This window comes from Sylvia atricapilla, chromosome 17 (genome assembly GCF_009819655.1).
Source record: "Sylvia atricapilla isolate bSylAtr1 chromosome 17, bSylAtr1.pri, whole genome shotgun sequence".
In the NCBI taxonomy this organism is placed as follows: Eukaryota; Metazoa; Chordata; class Aves; order Passeriformes; family Sylviidae; genus Sylvia; species Sylvia atricapilla.
In genome coordinates, this window is record NC_089156.1 from 5,707,387 (window position 1) to 5,724,199 (window position 16,813).

At 44.2% G+C, this 16,813-nt stretch overlaps 1 protein-coding gene across 1 annotated transcript in view; it reads right to left on the reverse strand.

The window, feature by feature from the left end:
* Positions 1-4,066: 4,066 nt before the first annotated feature.
* Positions 4,067-16,813, reverse strand: part of HIC2 (HIC ZBTB transcriptional repressor 2) — a 71,546-nt gene continuing 58,799 nt past the window's right edge. The window contains exons 3-4 of the mRNA XM_066331381.1: positions 12,933-13,076; positions 4,067-6,752 (exon numbers count right to left, since the gene is read on the reverse strand). Coding sequence (XP_066187478.1) covers positions 5,004-6,716 — 1,713 coding nt within the window. The 5' untranslated portion in view covers positions 6,717-6,752; positions 12,933-13,076 and the 3' untranslated portion in view covers positions 4,067-5,003. The remainder of the gene's footprint in view (positions 6,753-12,932; positions 13,077-16,813) is intronic.

The window sequence follows — 16,813 nt, forward strand, 5'->3', positions numbered from 1 at the left end:
TTCACAGGTTATGGTTTATGGCTATGCTGAGTCTCTGAGATTCCTTTTTTCTTTTTTTTTCTTTTTTTTTTTTTTTAATATATTTTTTTCATTTTTTTGAAATCCTGTAGAGAAGACCCTGCGGACACATCTTTGTGTTTGCAACTTTCTGAATTACATTGCAAAACTGTGCATACAGAATCTGAGAAATAAATACATTCATTACTGCACATACATATTGATACAAAAACAACACTGTCAAATAGTGTTTGCACCATCTTTGTTAGATATTAAGACCAGGCAAAATTAATATTTCATTTTCCATCAGCCCCCCCTCAAATGTTTGAGGTGGCTTTGGTGTAGAAGGTAAAGCTACAAAGGGTCAAGACTAAGGATGGGGAGCTTTCTTAAACCTTTTCATTTTTGGCTTCAGCGGTATTTTAGCAAACCATCCTCATTGGTCATCTTTAAACTGTTCTACCATGCAGATGGGCTTAGGTTTCCACCCGGGCAGCCTGAGGGGTTTTGGTTGGGCTCATAGCGGAGGACTGTGAGGCGTGGAGTGAACGAACCCAGCGGGTCCATGGGGGGCTCAGGGGCCCGGAGGGCGCTCGGTGCCCCCGGGCAGGGCTGGGCTCTGCGCCGCAGCGGCCGCAAAGCCTCACAGAAGCTGCGTGTCAGAGCTCTTTGGTGTCTTCTGTGGTCTTTGTGGCTCCTGCTAGCACCCCCAAGTGCACTGAGCTGGGCCTTCGGGGTCGGTTGCTTTGTTTTGGCCAGGAATTTGTTTTTGGAAGTTTTGCAGTAAAGGACTGGAAAACAGCCCAGCTCCCCATGGCTAAAGTTAAGGAGATGTGCTGGGTACAGCAGCTCCCAACATCTAACATCCTTTTTTATCTCTAGAGCTTCTTGCATCTCCCTTTGCCCTCTTGGTTCCCTCAGACTCCTCTGAGGAAGTGGTAGGCTGGAATGCCTCTACAATAGTGCCTGGGTCTCACTCCCAGCAACATCTCTCATGGACTGAAGAAAAAAAAAAAATTCTACATGCCATATTTCTAATTGCCCACCCTCTCCCCACCCTCCCCGAGCAGTGCTGGAATGCAGGCTGGGACACAGCTCCCCCCTCCCAAGCTGAGGAACACTGCACAGCCTTCAGAGACAAACCAATGGAAAAAGCAAAGATTAATTTTGACTGGCCCCTAGATCTGTTGAGGTCTGAAACTGTAAAAGTTTATGTAAACAATGAGATAAATATATTAGTACTTTTCTGAGCCAAGTGAGGTTCCATACTCATTCAAATGTGCTTTGGTTTAAAAAATAGTTTTGTGAATTTGGGTATGAGCTTCTTTATTCTTTTATACAACTTTTGCTATTTTATCTTTTTTTTCCTGTTATTCCGAAAACATTCTGGAACTAAGTGACTAAAGCATATACTTAAGCTGCCTGGCCTCTTTTTTTTTTTTTTTTTCTTTTTGTGGTTTTCTCTTTTTTTTTGTTTCCTTTTAAATTGTTTTATTCCTCTTGAGGCTCTTTGTGTATTTAAAAAAAAAATTCAAAATAAAAAGAAAAAAAACAAAAATGCAACTCCCTCCCCCCCCACCCTAAAACTCTTAAAATCTTAAATATGAAACTAGTGTTTTGCTTTCTCATTAAAATACAGAAAAATGTTGATACAATACTATGTCGTACAAATGCAGTTGAGTGTTTAGGCCCCAAGCAGGCCTGAAACAGTCCCTGAAGTTTTGAGTATTATTAGTTATTCATTATTACTGTCACAATTTGGAAAATGTTGTTTATACTCAGTCTACGGAACACAACTTTACACAGCTATTTGAAAAAAGAACATAATTTCCTTTTGTACAATACTCTTGCTGTACACAGACTTTATGTCGTACTGTTTAAGTGCTGGGGAGGGGATTTAAAAAAAAAAAAAAAAAAAAAAAAAAGCTCCAAAAAAAGTTTTTTTAAAAAATAGCATTGGGTCCTGAAAGTTCAACATAATTCTCAAGGCTTAAGAAACAAATGACGAGAGGGCCTGGGGCAGGGGGAGAAGCTACATCGCCCGCACAGATGTGACAATGGAATGAAGAGGGGCAGCGGGCGGTGCCGGCTCGGAGCTCCGAGCGCCGCTGGGCGCGGCTCCCTCGGGCCCTTGGCAGCCCAAGGCGGCACAGGGGACAGAGCCGCCTCCAAACCCGCGGGCCCAGCCCTCGCTCCCGGAGCCCAGCCCGGCGGCAGCTCCGCCTCGGGGGGCTGGAGGGAGGGAAAGGCGGGGTGAAAGTGCCGAGGAGCTCATCTTGCACAGCTGTCCCTGGGCTCTGCTCAGATTCGCTCTGAAAACAAGGTAGATGGCACGGCCTTCCCTGTCCTCCCCAAAGACTACTTTTGGGGATATTCTCAGGGGGAATCAAGGAAAAAAAAAATAATTACAATATATATTCAAAAATGTGGAAGTGCTGAAGACGCTAAAAACCCACTTAACCCCCGAAAAGAAAACAGCGCGTCTCAGCACAATCCGACAAAAGCAAAAGTCCGTGCACCCCTCCCGCGCTCCGGGAGCAAGCGGACAATGGCACCGGGAGAAGCGCACGGCCGCGGCCGGAGAGGGGCGAGTGTTCCCTGTAACGTGACACCAGGCCGGGGCTCAGCGCCTTTGCGTTGTCTATTGCTTGGAGCCTGGATTCCAGTTTCCTCAGTTCATTCAATTGACCCAAAAACTTCTCATGGACTAGTCTACCTTGAAACATAACAAAAGAAAAAAATCAAAACGAAACGAACAAACAAACAAAAAAAAAAAAGCAAAAAAACCCCAATAGAAAATGAAGCTTATATTTCTTTGTTTTAGTCAAACATGCTCACTTTTTTCTTTTTCTTTTTTTTTTTTCTTTTTTGGTCAAAACTTTAAAAATTGTTTGTTTTGTTTTTTTTAGAAAAAAGACAAAACATGAGGTTTGGTAAAACTTACGCATAGAGACTATACTGGTTTGAGTGAAAAAAAAAAAAAAAAAACCAAAAAAAACCAACAAACCAAAACACCAAAAACCAACAAATGAAAAACTGCAAGTGTAAACCTTAGTCATTTCAGAAGGGATGATTCTACTGGCTGTGAATTTTTACCACCACAGTCACGGGAGGCTTGAAATAAGCCATAGCTTTCCACAAGGTCACGCCAACAAAGTCAAGGGGGCCAAGAATCGGTGGGCAAAGTTCTCTGTCTTCTCTCCTAAACCAATAGCAGCTGTTGGCTGTGATGTCTTAGGCAGATGTTGCAAGAACATTTTGTTTCTTTTTCTTTTCATTTTTCTTTTTTTTTTTCCTTTTTTTTTTTCCTTTTTTTTTTTGTGTGCGTGTGTTAAATTGTCTAAAAGGGAGGATATGAAACACTTTGGTTTGCTTTCTCCTCCTCTCCCCCACCTTATTGCACTCTGGATTCTAGTAAATTATAGGCTGCTATGCCCTCACCCTCTGTCCTGCCAGGTGTTTACAGACTGACCCAGATGTGCTGGGGGAGTGGAAGATGAGGGGGACATTTTCCCCTCCCCATAGTATCCAGACTCAATAAACAAAGCTGGAAAGGGCCCAAAAAGCTCAGAGAAATTTTCTGCTTTTATCTAAAAGTGACTACAGACAGCCAAGAGACTGAGAATTGAGCCAGTCCGAGCAGCCTGCACAGCCTCTAGCTCAGTGTAACTTTTGCTTTGTCTTTGGCCAAGCTTTTCTTTAACATTTCTCTAGTTGACTTTTGATGGAAGGACGGGGTGGTAAAAATCCCTTAACTTTAATTTAGCTTCTACTTTTATACATTTAATTACTTACAATAAAAGAAAAAAAAAAAAAAGCCTAATCTTTCACTAACCATCTTATTGTTCTCATGAATTCAAGAGGTAGCAAAGGTAACAAGTCTGTCCACACAGACTTGCTCTTTAGTGAGGGAGGAAAGCTAAAAACATACACACACACAAAAAATAAAATAAAAAAATAATAAAAAAGTACCTATGGAACTTGTAGCAAGTCCAGCCTACATCAAACCCCCTCCCCACCCACCCACCCTAGAATTAACCTCAGACCTTCCAGTTCAAACATTCACATAAACGTTACAATGGTTTTTTCCTTTAATAAAACAAGTACCTCTAAGCAAAGAATATTCATACGAAACTACTAGAAAAGTAAAGACGACCCCCTGCTCACTGAAAGAAATTCCCAGGGCATCCAGTCCCTGTTCAGTCATGGGTAAGGCAAAAGAGGTTTGCATGTTTTATGGGAGAAGGTGGCACGTGGTAATGTGTGCCAAGGACAAAGATCAAAACCAAAATGGGGAGGGATGGTAAGGGAGGCTTCGCCATTTCTTTAAGTGAAGTACTGGGGCTGGTGCAGCCCTGGGAGCTGCTCCCCCCATCATCACCAGCCCAGGGGACGGGGGTGGGCTCCACCACTGCTGTGGCTTTCCCACAGTCTCTGGAGGGGCTGCCAACCCTGTGAGATGGTCCACAGACACAGCTTCTGCACTTGAGAATGCTGTTATTTCACAGCTACTTAGGCCACAGGAAAGGTGTACTTTGTTTACTTTTTAATGGCAAGAAATACCACTACTGAGTTTGGTTTTAAGAGAGGAGATGAGTACAGCGACAGGAACACAGAATGAGGCGGAGAGGGGGGAGCCAGCAGAGGCTGAAAGCTCCCCAAGGTCTCCCTACCTGCTTCAGATGAGCAGTATAGCAATGAAGTCGATGTGTGCAAAAAGAGGAGGCATTTCTTGCCAGGTCATCAAAATCTGAAGGGAGACTAGGATTAAATGCATCAGCTTGGCTGTGGACCTTTCTTTTTTAAAAAAAGGAAAAAAAAAGGAACTTTGTTTTTAAATGTTAAAGCTACATTTGTTTAGGCCTCTCATGACTGAACAGAGTATGGGGAGTTGCCCCCTTTTTTGTGTTTTTTTTTTTTTTTCTTTTTTCTTTTTTTTAAGCAGCAAGTCTACAGAAAGGTAAATCACTGCGGATGGGCTTGAAGCTCATTCTGGAGTCTTTGGCTTATGTGGGAGAGGTATGCATTCGCAGGTGGCTGATCAGATTGCGCTGCTGGGTGAATTTCCCACCACACAGTTGACATTCGTAAGGTTTTTCTCCTGAGTGGACACGCATATGCTCTGTTAGTCGGTACTGCCGGGTAAAGCGCATCCCACATTCCTCGCAAGCAAAGGGCTTGAGCCCCAAGTGGCTGCGCATGTGCCGTGTCATGGTGCCCCGCTGCGTGAACATCTTGCCGCAGATGTTGCAAGGGAAGGGCCGCGTCAGCCAGTGAGTCTTCTCGTGCTGCCGCAGCGTGGCTGGATCCTTGTAGCTCTTCTCACACACTGAACACTTGAAGGGCCGGGACTCCGCAGCATAGGACTGATTGGGGTTGGACAAATCCTCAGCTTCATCCTTGCTGCCGTATGTGCCTTCCTCCTTGATGTAAAGGTCTTCCTCGGTGTGCGTTTCCACGTGGGCATTGAGCTGCTCAGAGCTCGGGAAGCCTTTGCCACAGGGGATACAGACGTACAGGTTGTCGCCATAGGCCACTGGCTCAAACCCCTCCTGCCGGTAGACATAGTTGGCACTGGTATGGCCGCCGCTCTCACTCTCGCTCTGGCCGCTGTCGTCACTGTTCTCCTTACCGTTTTCTACCTCCTCCTTGCATGGGTAGGGCAGGTCTGCCCCGTAGGCCCCGGACAGACTCCTCTCCACAGACTTGGACAAGGGCCCCAGCAGGATACCATTGGGCAGCCCTTCACCCTCGTCCCTGTCTTTGCCCCCTTCCTTTCGGTCAAAGGCGTTGTCTTTCTTGATCCACTCCTTCTTGCGGGACGAGTGCCGGAGGCCCTTGCGCTGGCTGCCCTCTGTCAGCGAGTGGTGGCACTCCTCGCTCAGATCCATCTCCATGGGGTCGCTGCTGTCCGCCATGCTGTGGGGGGCTCCGACGCCAGACTCGTCGAACGATGAGGCACTGTTGGCTGCAGGGGCTGAGGCAGATTGGGGAGAGCCTTGCTGGCTTTCACTGTGCTGTGTGTCATCGTGGGAGGCTGCCACAGGGAGCGAGGGGCTTTTTTTGGACAGGTCGAGGCCCAGCTCCTGGTCACCGGTGCTCCCGTTTGCACTGCTGCTCCCACCGCCATTCTTGCTGGTTCCCCTGCTTAAGGAGTGACAGTTCTCTTGGTTGGAGCTGCTGATGAAGACCTCGTCATCAGAGAGCTTTCCCTTTGACAGCTCCTTTGAGTGCGAGCCCTTCAACCCCTCATTTGACCCTGAATAGCGAGCTTGGATGACTGAAGCGGTGGAAAGTCTCTGACTCCTGGCAGATCTCCCAACACCAAGGCCACCGGCCTTGCCAGCAAAGGACTTGCCGTTCCGCTTCAGCTTCTTTCTGCAGAGAGCTGCCAGGTCGTGCAGTTGGAGGTAGCTTGCTGCGGTGAGGAGAGCATTAAAGTTCTGTTCACCAGGCTGGTCAGTCGTTAAGAGCTTACCAGTATAAATAAAGTCCAAGATCTGCCGGAACACGGTGGGGTTCACCATGTCAGTGTCTAAGTTTATCAGGTTGTCATGCAGGACAAGGGATTTGAAATACATGCTGCTGGCTGCCAGGATGTTCTTATGGGCACGAAACAGGGCATTTTCTACCACAATGATCACATCACAGAGGAAACCTTTGGCTCGTTGCTGGTTCAGCTGCAGTAGCAGTTGTTTGGCATGATTTGGCAGTTCCATCTCCACCTTCTCTTCCTCTCGCCTTCACCTTACCACCTGCAAAACAGGAGGATGAGAAGTGTGAGTTTTCTGTTTCCAATAGAGCAGGTTACATTTAATAGACTGGTTTAATACAGTGCAGTCAGTATATGTAAGGCTTGACACTGACTAGGGTGATCTGAGTAAATTGATCCTGCTGGGAATACGGAGAGAAATATTTCTCATGCTAAGACTTGATTTAAGTCTTTCAAAAATCAGATTTGTAATTATCTTTTTACAGAAGCAATCGTCGTTGGCTGGAATCACTATTCAAAAGATACCAGCATGAAAACAATAGGTGTAGGGGAAAGCTGTTCTCTCCTGACACAGACTTGAAGGGATGATGAGAAGCGAGAGAAAGAGGAAGGAAAGAGAAGCATCTACTTCACTGTCATTTGCATATCTGAGCATGAAAAATAATTAGCATAAGCTGCAGCTTCCCTGCTTTAAGATGTAGTTTGTTTCTTAGCTGTTACACGTTGAAATCTTATAACACCTAGCTGCTCTGGGGTTGAGAAGATGACATGTAGCAACTAAATCCATTGAAGATGGAATTACCCACACTGAGGTGTGAATGGGAAGTCTCCTTAAGAGTATGAAAAGCTGCTTTAAAAACTATTCCCCTGGCAATGTCCATATCCCAATCCATTGACATGCAGGGTTAGAATCAACCCTCAACTGACTGAAATTCAGGATGCCAAGCTAGCTAAATGTCACTACGTGTCTTCATAATTCTGAAACATTTTCCTCAAGTTAATTTTGTTCTTTCTTTAATTTTGAAAGAATTTTGTTTAAAATGATAGAGTCAAGTAACATATCTCAAGTCACAGTTTCTCTATCCTGAAAAACTGTAAAGAGAGGAAATTTGTGGTTACCTGCATATAGTTCATATATTTCACAAACAGTAGTCATGATGTATTTTCGCTTAGAGGTTTATATTGGCCTTCCTAGTAGTATGGACTGTAGGAAACACCCAATCTGAAATATGTCAGAACTAACTGCAGTTGCATGTTTTGTAGATATTACAATCCATAAAACCCAGAGTTCAATCTGGTGCTGCATTTGGGGATCCAAGATCCATTTTCATTTCTTTTTCCTTGTTGGCTTTTTGAGTGTTTGTTTGTTTGAAAGTGCAAACTGTTACTTGCATTTATCCCTTAAAGTTAATTAAAAATAGTTTCTGAGGTTCAAAAGTAGGAATTAAATACCAAATTTAGAACCACCACCATTTAGTCCTCTACTTCCTTTCTTTCTTTCCCAGTTCATCATATTGAAACATTTCTCTTATTGAAGGAGAAGCAAGCCTTCTAAATACAGGGAAATTAAGAGCTTAAGTTTTCTCTCAAAATCATGACCAGTATATTTTTTTATTGTTTGTGAGTCCCACTACCACACTCTGTCCTATCAGAGTTCAGATGTTGAAGCATTAGACATGCATTATATTCCCTCTGTGCCAAGTATAGGTGCACAACAAAAAGAAATAAGGAGTGATGCTATTAGCATGAAAAATTGCTTCCCTCAAACCTGATTCTTACTACCTGATGATAAATAGAATTATTTCATTTGGCAGAAAGGTGGTAAATTTACATCCTCCATTTCTGCACAGCAGAGAAGTTTTCGTTTATGAAAAAAAACTACCAAAAAGTAAACAAATGCAATATTTCCTCCAGCATTGTTGCCTGACTACCCTGATACTTTTCCCCACAGATCTGCCAAGCAGGTGCCTCCCTTCTTCCACGGGACACAGCTCTTCACTTGTTTTGTTGGTCAGTCTGGTGCTTGCTTATGCTTTTGGTGGAATTTTTTAGTGGCTCTTCAATAAAGCAGCACCTAATTTAGCATCAACACAGACCTCTCTGGCTCATTACCCAGACCCACAGCTAAAAAGGCTGCTCTGCTTTTCTGTTTGATTTTCAGTGATGGATGGTAACCCAAGAAGACTTGGTGGATTCATCACAGTGTCTCTGTGCACATGGATGTTGTTTCCAGAGCTCGATGGCTTTAGAAAGGGCGGCAGCCAAAAAGGAAGTACAGGCTTGCCATGGTGCTAGTTCCACATGTAGTGTTTCTGTAATAGAAACTCACCCTGCAGAATCAGAAAAATGTGACAGGGCAGGGGCTACCTCTACTGAGCAATGCTGAGTGCTTTAAAACCAAGTTTTGATGTCATTAGTCACATCAGAGTTGCAGCGCAGAGGCAGTGTGTCTGGTTCTAGTGGCTTGCTTCCTGAGTTGCTGATTAAGGAGAAGCAGCAGCACAGAGGCACAAAATGCCCACTTTTATCTAGCCAGGCCAGTAAGAGCCCTTACTTCTGGGTCACTGAGATACATCGATAGTGGAGGACAAAAACATGGCTTGCAACTTAACAGCATCTCTCTATAGAAATGCATCCTGCTCCAGATAGCAAGAGACTGCCTAGTACTACAATTTCATTACAAAAACAATGGTGCTTTTCCAAGCACGTAACACACAAAACCCCTGGGTATGGTTTTTAAGTGTTCCGTAAAGGACAAATGTGGGAAAGGAAGGGAAACACTGCAGCCAATATTTTCTGCCTAAACAAAGTAGTACTACTAGTAGTAATAATAATGTTACTGAAGTAAAAGTGGGCTTATTTCCCATTGGTGTGGCACTTAAAGCACAGGTCTAGAAATGGCTGTATATGAGTTGTCTAAGCCTTAAGGCTTGCAACAGCTATTAATGCAGAATATTTTAGTGTTTTACCTTTTGTTTTACTTTTTTCTTTCTGCCTTAAATGATATTGAAACCAGGTAATGAGCCTGCAGAGAAAGCCCTGAAAACAGAATTAGGATTCTAATTCTGCTACTGACCTTCATGAGAAAGATAATGTTATTGTTAAACTTCAGTATGTTCTGCAGCATAAAAACTAGCATAGTACAAGTTGTTTAAATTACCTCTATTTATCTCACATGTCAAATTTTACAGAACTGTTCATGTTCAGTAGGCCATATGTATAAGGTAGGCTATTACTTTCAGTAGATTTTAAAAGCAGTGGTCAGGTGTAGGCAGTATAACCCTGCTATCAAATTTGAATTTATTAGCTGAAGTCTAATGTGGATTTAACAACCCCCAAAAAATGAATGTAATGAATCAAGGCAGCAAAACCTTCAAGCAATCTTAGAGTGCTGTGTTTAAAGTGCTGTCAGAATTGCCCACCAAGGGCTTTGACCAGGACAGGAGTATGGCTCAGAGAACAATACTTTGGCTGACGTCCTTTTGTTGACAAAGCCTTATAGCAACCTGCCTTGTGTATCTTGTCAACAAAAATAAATCCAGTCCAGATATTTCCCAGAGGTGGCCAGTTACAAACCCTTCTTTGACAATGATGCATTTCAGAGGTGAAGGAAGAAAGGTGCGTTGGAAAAGTTGTTAGCAGAAGAGAAGCAGGCATTATTCCTCAACTTATGGCATTCCTAGAATCTCACTTCTAGCTGAAAGCGTGGGACCAAGGACAACTGTGAGTTTAAATCCTGTCTAAAAGTTATCTGCCCTAAGAAATGGCAGGTGAAGCCTTAGAAAGGCCTTGCTATTCATTAGTTTGCAGAGAGTCTTCTCTTAACAAACCATAACATTTGAATAACATCACCACAACCTCCCAAAGCCCTAAAAATTCATAGTGGGTTTATACTTCTTGTATTTCAGTATCATTTTTAATAACCCTTCCTTTTCTGTTTTCTGGGAAAAAAAAAAAAAAAAACAAAACCAAACGAGAAAAAACATACTCCCAGTTCAGAGGAGCTCTGGTTCAGAAAAGGCTCAGATGCATTTCTAGTAAAAAAAACCAACCCCCAGATCTCAAGAATACACACATGTCTCACTGGGGCCACAGTCTTTAAACATGGAATGTGGTGTGCAAAATTTCACCCCTTTGCATTTAAAAGAGGATTACAGAAGGCTCTGGACAAATAGCAGCAGTGATGATCTTTTCCCAAATTCAGGCTGGTTACCTCACATTCAAGACACACTTTTTCAGAGCAGTGAACCTGCTCAAATACTCCCATGCAAGGAGGGAATGAAACAAGACTAAGGCTCTCCACTACCTCCACCAATTCTATGACACTGAGACACAGCACATGCAAAGACATGAGAAGTACAGGGCACAAATCACAGAATACAGTAATGCTGCAAGCAGATGCCACACATCAAACAAAGCTTTGCAAGCCAAGAGCCAACAGCATCTTAATAAGCAATATTGCCTCAGGAGCTGGGTAACTGCGAGCTGCTGTGCCCAGCCTGGGGCACACAGTGACCCCGTGGGCAGCAAGGCTGTGCACAACACACAGGCTGCTCCTGGAGCTGTGCTGCTCTCACTACACAGCAGGGGAAACTTCATTTGCTCTCAGTTTGCACAAAGACTCTGGACATCACAGAAAATGAAATTGCTAAACAGAGGGGAAGAGAAATCCCTTCACCCCTTTCAACAGTATAAAATCTACATATTCATTACAGTTTGATTCTCTTTAATATCACTAGATCTCTTGCTAAAAGTAATTACTGAATGAATGCTAAATGCGTTATCTTAGCAACCTCTGGCAGGAGATGCTATTTGATTTCATCTCTGAGTTATAGATTGCAGCACATGAATATTGTTTACCTTTTAAGAAGCAACACCAGTGAAGCAAAGAATCAATCAAAAACAGATCTAAGGAATCACTCATTTCACGTAGAGGATTTGTAGCTGGATGAGAAGGCTAGACACCGAGCACCTGAACAGTGAGCTAACAGTACTGCAGATAAAAACCAACAAACAGATTAGATGTGATATATCAAGTTAGATGTTGTTAAAACGTCAGCCTGTTGTGCATGTTATAATAGACCCAGGAAAAGACAGTGGCCTGCTTACTTATTACTTATTATTATCTCCACCTTCCCAAGCAGTTGAGCTGCACTGAGCAGGCACTGCAGCGGTGAGCATGGACAAGAACAAGACAAAACGAAATCCACTGTTTCCTACATTGCTCTCTCCCACCGATTTATGTCATTAAAAATGCTGTGTCCAGCTGCTACTGGAACTGAGTGAAACTGAAACAGATGACTTCTGCACCCTTCAGTTTCAGATGAACCAACTTTTTTTGAGCATTTAACGACCTCACTGGGAAGAGAGCTTTCCTGATTCTCACTGGCTAATCTGATCTTCCTTTCCCCACATCCCAACAGAACCAGGACCCTCAGAGGTGTCAGTGTAGTGGGTGGTTCACAGCCACTAACCTGCCCCCAGGAGTTGCACTTGGCAGGTCATTAGCCCATGACTTTTAAAGGTATTCACATTCTAGAACAGCAGAAGCATTGGGAGAAGTGCTGGAACTGTGTTAGTCCAAATGGTTCCCTATCCCCTGCCCCTGCGAGCAGTCAGACAGCAGAATTCAGAAGCTGAGGCACAAACATGCATTTTCATAATTGGCAGTGGAGCAGCAAAAGCTCTGTGAAGAAGGCTTGAGCAGAAAACAGGATGCAGCACCCTTGTTTTTCTCACACAAATATTTAGCACTTTAAAATAGCCAAGACCAACAAGTGAAGTTACTCTGGCAGAGGTCTGCAGAGCCGGGGAAGGGAGAGAGAACATGCAGGACAGAGCAGGATGTGCAGCTGATTTTGCAGGTGTGGGCATGGAAAAGAGAAGGAAAATGGAGGATGGAGGATCATCTTGCAGATACCATATCAGCAAACTGAAAGTGGCCCTTGTTTAGTTTGTTACATTCCAATTAGTGCCAGGCAGAGCTGCCCTCCCGGCTCCCTGAGGCAGCTCTTGCAGGACTCCCGCAGAAACGGCACAGCTTTGCTTAAGGACATGAGCACCTGTCTGGTACCTCTGTGCGGCAACGTTTGGGTATTTGGGACGTGAGCAATACCTGCTCAACTGCTACCAGCTCCTGGCCCAAGAAGGAGAGAGGAAAAAAAAAGAGTGAGATGATTTCCCAGTCCCTTCTCTCATGTTCTAGAATAACAAGGAGAGTCTGACATGGCTAGGCCCTTCTCTACTGCATGGCAAACTTCCCAGGGAAGGAGAATCTCCATGGGTGAAAAGGGTAGGGGCCCTGTGTGCATGAAAGCACTAAAATCAAGAAAGCAAAGTGATTTCCAGTCAGTACAAGGCTGCAGCAAAGCAGGAACACCTTGCTATACAAGCTGAAACTATGAGCAGTAGAATGCAGATTAACCACTTGGTTGCCGCTTACCATGCCAGGTACATTGGGCTAAAGGCACCTCCATCCAGTGCTGCCCGACGTGCCAGGTACATCCCATGATGTTCCATTGAAATCACAACAGGCCATCAATAGAACGTGGCTGCACGGATGCAGAATGGAGAACCAGCAGGGACGCTGTTAAATGCAATTAAAATACTGCAATCAAAATTGAAATGTACATTTAAAAACAGCCACCTGCCTTAAATACGTAACTGCTAGAACAACCTCCCCTCCACCCATCTCCCCACAGCTGGTGAACTGTGACGGAAGCAGAACAGAAGGACTCTGCAAGTTTCTTACTGATGCTCCCTGGCCACTAAGGTTCATGACTCCCAATAGCACTGAGCTTCAGGGGGACCAATTCACACGTATCCAAACCCAGCAGATCCCAGGATGTCTGCACCAGCTGATCTGCTGTGTTGTCCCCATTTCTCTGTCCCACTTCCTAAGCCTTTGAAAAAAATCTTCTAGGGATCTTATGGCATTGGGCCAGGCTGGATACTTTGGTGCAAGGCGGGAGAAGAAGACACTGTATGCCCTCTTCTATTTATAATGATAAATTATAAATTATCACTGATAATTTATTCTCCATTCTTGGAGACTGGAGATCAAGTAGATTCATGGTGAACTGCAGCTTACACGAGCGTCGCAAAACTTATATATCTATAATTCCACCCTCCCCTGCCCAAAGGAAAAAGCAACATCATCGTTTCCAGGGAAAGGCACACATCACAGCTTCCCTAGGTTTGACAAGCTGGTTGTATACTCTGCAGTGCATATCCTTCCCACAGAGTTTCTCTAATCAGCTCCAGCGGGATTATCGTGGAGGAGTCTCAGGGTAGGTGCTAAGTACAGGTTCCTTTCTACAAGTGGCGATGCTGCCCCAGTCAAAACAAACAGACAAAAAGCTCAACCCCACCAAAAACCAATACAGAAATAAGCCTGCAGCCTGGCAGGGATTTAACACAGGTTTTTAGATCTTCATGGTGAAGTGAAACGTGCATAGCTCTTATCACATTGATGGCTGCATGTCTCCAGCTGTGTTTCTGGAGATAGAAATCTTACATTTAAAAAGTAAGAATACTATTGATTTTCAACCTTAAAAGATAAAAGGCCAAATGAAAAATATCTATAATACTTAATGTTGAATGAGAGAGAGTATATAAAGGAGGACACAGGCCTGAAAAATGGAACAGGTTGTCATGAAAAGGACAGAGTATAAGGAGATAGTTATTCTTCCTGAACATCTGCTGGGCTTAGGCCCAGGACAGTGTTCCCATCATTTCCTACCTGCATACTTATCCCCACAACTCTGTAACCAAATCCCTTTCACACTGAACTAATAGGTCTTTTGTATTCAGATCATCCTGTTTTGACTGCTGTAAGCTGAAGATTTTAAAATCTTGTCAATACAATGAAGAAATGAAATGTAAGCAACTGTTTGCCTACTGACCTGAGCTGTGCTGAGCCAAGAGCATTTGCTGAACTAGTCTGAACAGACCACTGCCAGCATGAACAGGCCAACCCACAGTTAACTACCACACTTGAAGCAGAATGGGCCAGAGCCCCGGGAATCTGGAGCTCCCCCCTCTCCAGGAGATCACACTCCGCACAGCATTAGAGCAACTTGAACTCTGGCTGCATCTCCCAGCATCACAACTCTGCAAAACCCTCAGCAATACCAGCAATTCTCCGTTTCACACAGGCTGAATGCTGCATAAAGGTATTTCTTGAACAGCAGTTTAAACACGAGGTTTTTCCCACCCAGATTACATCAATTGCTTCTTGCTACTGTGAAGCAAGAGCTCTTCTCCATAGTTGTGTTTTCCCTCTAGGGCAGAGTTTAGCAGAGAAGTGCTTCAGCCAGAGGTGTCTCCTACTCTTAGAACATCTCACTGCAGTCAGAAACTAAGCTTCCTGCCAACTCCTAAGCAGAGTGCTTCTATATGATATATTTATTGTCACTGCTGACACACAGGAGACTAGGACTACCAAAACCTCTGCTGGGAGGAGAAGGGGAGAGGCATGGACATTGCAGATCTTGTCAGCCAGAGTCCGGCACTAAAAATTCCTGCATATCTGCAGAGCACAATTGATCTGGGGAACAGAGCAGTGGCACAAAACAAAGCTTCAGAAGTTCGTGACCACTTAGTGACCAGCAGTAGACTCTGGGCTCTTCTCTTCCCACAACAACTGAACAAACTCAGTTTTAGTTGTACTTGCATTGCAAGTAGTAAAGGCAGCTCCAATGACCAATGCTAATCTCATTTAATTCATTTATTTACTCCCTATTGCACGAAAATAACAACAACATATTGAATGAAGTAGCTTAAAGGCCCCTTTGGTATGCAAAATTTCTATTTCCCAGCCCCTCTGAGCCTGTACAGAATTCTCCCTTTACAATGCAGGAATTTAGGACATGACTTAAAGGTCGTTGCTACCTCCCAGTTAATCCTAGAGAGTGTCAGTCTTGGGCCCTGGCCTTCAGTAAGATAAGGCACTTGGCAGGGGGTGCATGGGGTGGCAGCCTCAAGCAGGGCATCGCTCCGAGGGCAGGAGCACACCTAGCTTTATGGAGAAGGAGGAATGCCATGACCCTCCTCCAACCAAGACTGTCCTACAGGACACTCCCAGCTGCAGCACTGCTTTCGGGCTCTACATCACCACAGGTACACGCTGATAGCAGGCAGTAATGCAGTAATACTGGAGCAAACGCACGACCCTTTCAACTGTCCCCGCAGCTGGGGAGGGATCTTCAGGACAGGGATGAGGCAGGCAGCTGGAACTAGTGACTGTGACTCAGACTCCTTAGTTACATGGTTTGTTAGAGCAAACAAAGACTCAGAGTACTAGGAAAAATGGGAGCAGGTTTGATAAAGATCCTCCCAATCGGCCTGTTTAATTTCATTTCTTGTGTGGACTCTGCAAACGTTTCTGCAGAGAGAAGCAGTCTGCACACCCAATACTGCTAATATCATGAGCTTGCAATAGCTGACAGCAAGTTTCCATGCTGAGGGGTGTAGTAAATGTCTTGGACCAAAATGTCACCTCTCCCACCATACACCAGATACCAGTGAGCACAAAACAAGTATTGCTGTCTTGGCTTTTTCCAATAAGAAAATACCTCATTCCCTTTACCCATATCTATAGATCCAGCAACAGTACTTAATAGAAATTATATCTTAAATACAGCACTTTTAGCACTTACCCACATCGTTTTTTCTTTGCCTTTCCCCAAAAACTGACCAAATACTCAGCCCTGTAGCAAAGAAATCTTTGGGTTTAAGTTTCACTTCGGTGAAGTCTTTCAAGCAAGCCACTATAAGAGTTGGTCCAGACAGTATTAAGACTGTACTGCCTACCAAATAGCCCATACATAAGTCAGTGTAACTGATCATCCTGAGCCCTTTGTATTTGGTTCTTTGCAGACACCAAGAAGTCTCAGCACATCTGAGCCTGGCAAATGAGGGGAGGCCAGAAAGCCACTATTGCCTGTAAAAGCAGAAGGCCTAACAGACTCAAAGTTCTGCAAACTCTCTGTATTGCATCCAAATCTTTCCAAGCTGAAGATGATCTAATGGGAAAGCAGAGTTAACTCACTTTCAGAATTCTTCATTTATTTGGCTGCTTTTCCTCAACCCCTACTTCTTATTTTGACTGTTTTATTCCTCTGTCTTCTTCACTTGAGACTTCAAGCGTTATTTAAACTCAGCTCACAGACTGCAGGGAGGTCACTCTATGCATGTTTCCAAAATCCACCTCTTCCCAGCAAGGCTCCCATGCTGCTGGCTTTGTCCTGCAGCCCTGCACAGCAGTGGTCCAGGGCTGCAGATACCTGAGGCACATTTGGCCAGCCCTCCCTGACAGACAGC